The 1981-nt window shown below is 46.0% G+C and overlaps 1 protein-coding gene across 1 annotated transcript; it reads left to right on the top strand.

The window, feature by feature from the left end:
• Positions 1–174: 174 nt before the first annotated feature.
• Positions 175–862, top strand: GSTUM_00001380001 (uncharacterized protein; the record flags this gene model as incomplete). The annotated part of the gene is made up of 4 exons (XM_002838793.1): positions 175–244; positions 295–424; positions 504–632; positions 661–862. 4 exons carry the CDS (start codon positions 175–177, stop codon positions 860–862), a joined length of 531 nt encoding a protein of 176 aa, XP_002838839.1.
• Between the last annotated feature and the right edge of the window lie 1119 nt (positions 863–1981).

The following is a 1981-nucleotide window of genomic DNA, read 5'->3' as shown; positions in this document are numbered from 1 at the left end:
GCAGTGCAAATTCCATACCACCCAGGTAAGATATTCATTAACAATTAATCTTAAATGAAGGATAAACAGCTTCTTGGAAGGCACCTCCCCCCCCCCATGGCAGTGATTTCCGCCATTTGCATCATGCCCGCCGTGGACGTCATATTTCATTCAATTTACATCGACGATGAATGAATGGACCTTCTAGAGAAAACTAAGGGTAGGGTCGTTGTTAAACCAGCGCTGCACTGGTTGTATGCTACCCGTACGACTAATCCCATACGTTCAAGGAAATCAAACACTAGCAACTAGAAGTCTACAAAGGAGCGGCATTCGGTTATCCCCAAGCAGCAGCCGAAGAAACTGGCTACGGAAGCGAACTGGAGGCCGCTATCAAAGGGCTGAAAGGAATGCACCGTAGGGGCATCACCATTCTGCCGCGAGGGTATTACAATCTTCTCTCATACCCCCCGTTCCCCATTACCGCCTATCCGCTCCACGCTTTACTAACGCTCATAACCTAGAGACTGTGGCTGTGCCTGGACCACTCACGGCACATACGCAAGCGACCTCGCGCACTTTGCCAAGCACCTGGACTTCATGCCTATGGAATACATTCTCGCTGCGACGGCTGAAGCAGGCAAGCTCTTCATGTGAGAGCGCTAACTCGGCAAGATCCAGCCAGGCGATTACGCAGACTGCATTCTCGTCAATGGGAATCTTCTGGGGAATATCTCCATTTTGCAGGACCACTAGAGGCTGGACATCGTTGTGGTTAATGGAAGGGTGCACAAGAGTAGCCAGCTTCAGATTTATCGTAATATACCGCTTGCTGGAGAGGGTGAAGGGGAGACTCACGTTGTCCCCGAGTTCATGTTCTTGACGATTAAAAAGCAGATCCAGGTTGATTCTATTGAAAGATAGCACGAAATATAAGAAATGGATCGATGAAGCGGACTGAATACTAGCAAAATTGGTGACTTGATTGTTCCTTGTGTTCCTCACTGACTCCAACAGCCAACATAACCAGCACACGGCGTCCTTTAAATACAGGAGTTCCGGTAACTCTGTCATCTGCCCATGATGACACCTATGCTATCTCACAATGCTAACCGATAGGTCCACGCTGTCTTCATTTCCCAATGATGAGAAGTGTACTGTCCATTCTTACAATATAACAGTCACCACTCAGCATATGTAGAAGGTCATTCCACCAATAAAAGAAACCCACAATCTGTCATCTCCGATCACAACAATAGCACCATAAACACATATCTAAAACGGTAACCAGAATACGCATCGGTGATAAAACAACAATTGCTATTACTGATGTGTTCTGACTTAATCCAATGGATTGGCTTTTTGTGGTTGTTGACTCCCTGTTCCTGATTGATCAATCAGACCCAAAGCTAAACAGTGATTCTGAAATGAGGTCGGCGGAAGCGCTTTCATGAAAATGTCAGCGGGCATTTCTTCCGTTGGACAATGGGTTAGGTCAATCTTGCCTGTTTCAAATATGTTGACGACTGACGTGATACTAGGTATCGCTGTCTTTTGTTCTGGCCTCCAATACCGGGTTTTTTGCTAACACAATACTTTCCTGGTTGTTTTCACATATATCTCTGAGTTCCATAATGTGCTTCCTGTTACCTATGTCTGGTGCTAGTCCTTGAAGCCAGATGGACTGCATAATACCCTGAGCGAAGGCCATATACCCTGCTTCGGTGGAGGACAATGTGATGGTTGCTTACTTGCGGCTGTTACAGGTGACTGCCACTCGATTCCGAAGAAAGGCGTACCCTCCGATCGATTTTGGATGCTCCTCAGAACCCCAATCTGCATCCAAACATTGTAATCGCTTTCTAACTTCCACAGGATCAATTCCTTGATTTTGAGCTCCTGCAAGATATCTGAAGATCCTTTTTACTGTAGTCTATTGGGTCGTATTTGGATTTGTTGCATATTGGCTAACCTTACCAACTGTATAGGTGATGTCTGACTG

This window comes from Tuber melanosporum, assembly GCF_000151645.1.
Source record: "Tuber melanosporum whole genome shotgun sequence assembly, scaffold_286, strain Mel28".
Taxonomy (NCBI): domain Eukaryota; kingdom Fungi; phylum Ascomycota; class Pezizomycetes; order Pezizales; family Tuberaceae; genus Tuber; species Tuber melanosporum.
Note: the sequence above shows the minus strand (reverse complement) of the source record. Positions and strands in the feature narration are given on the sequence as shown.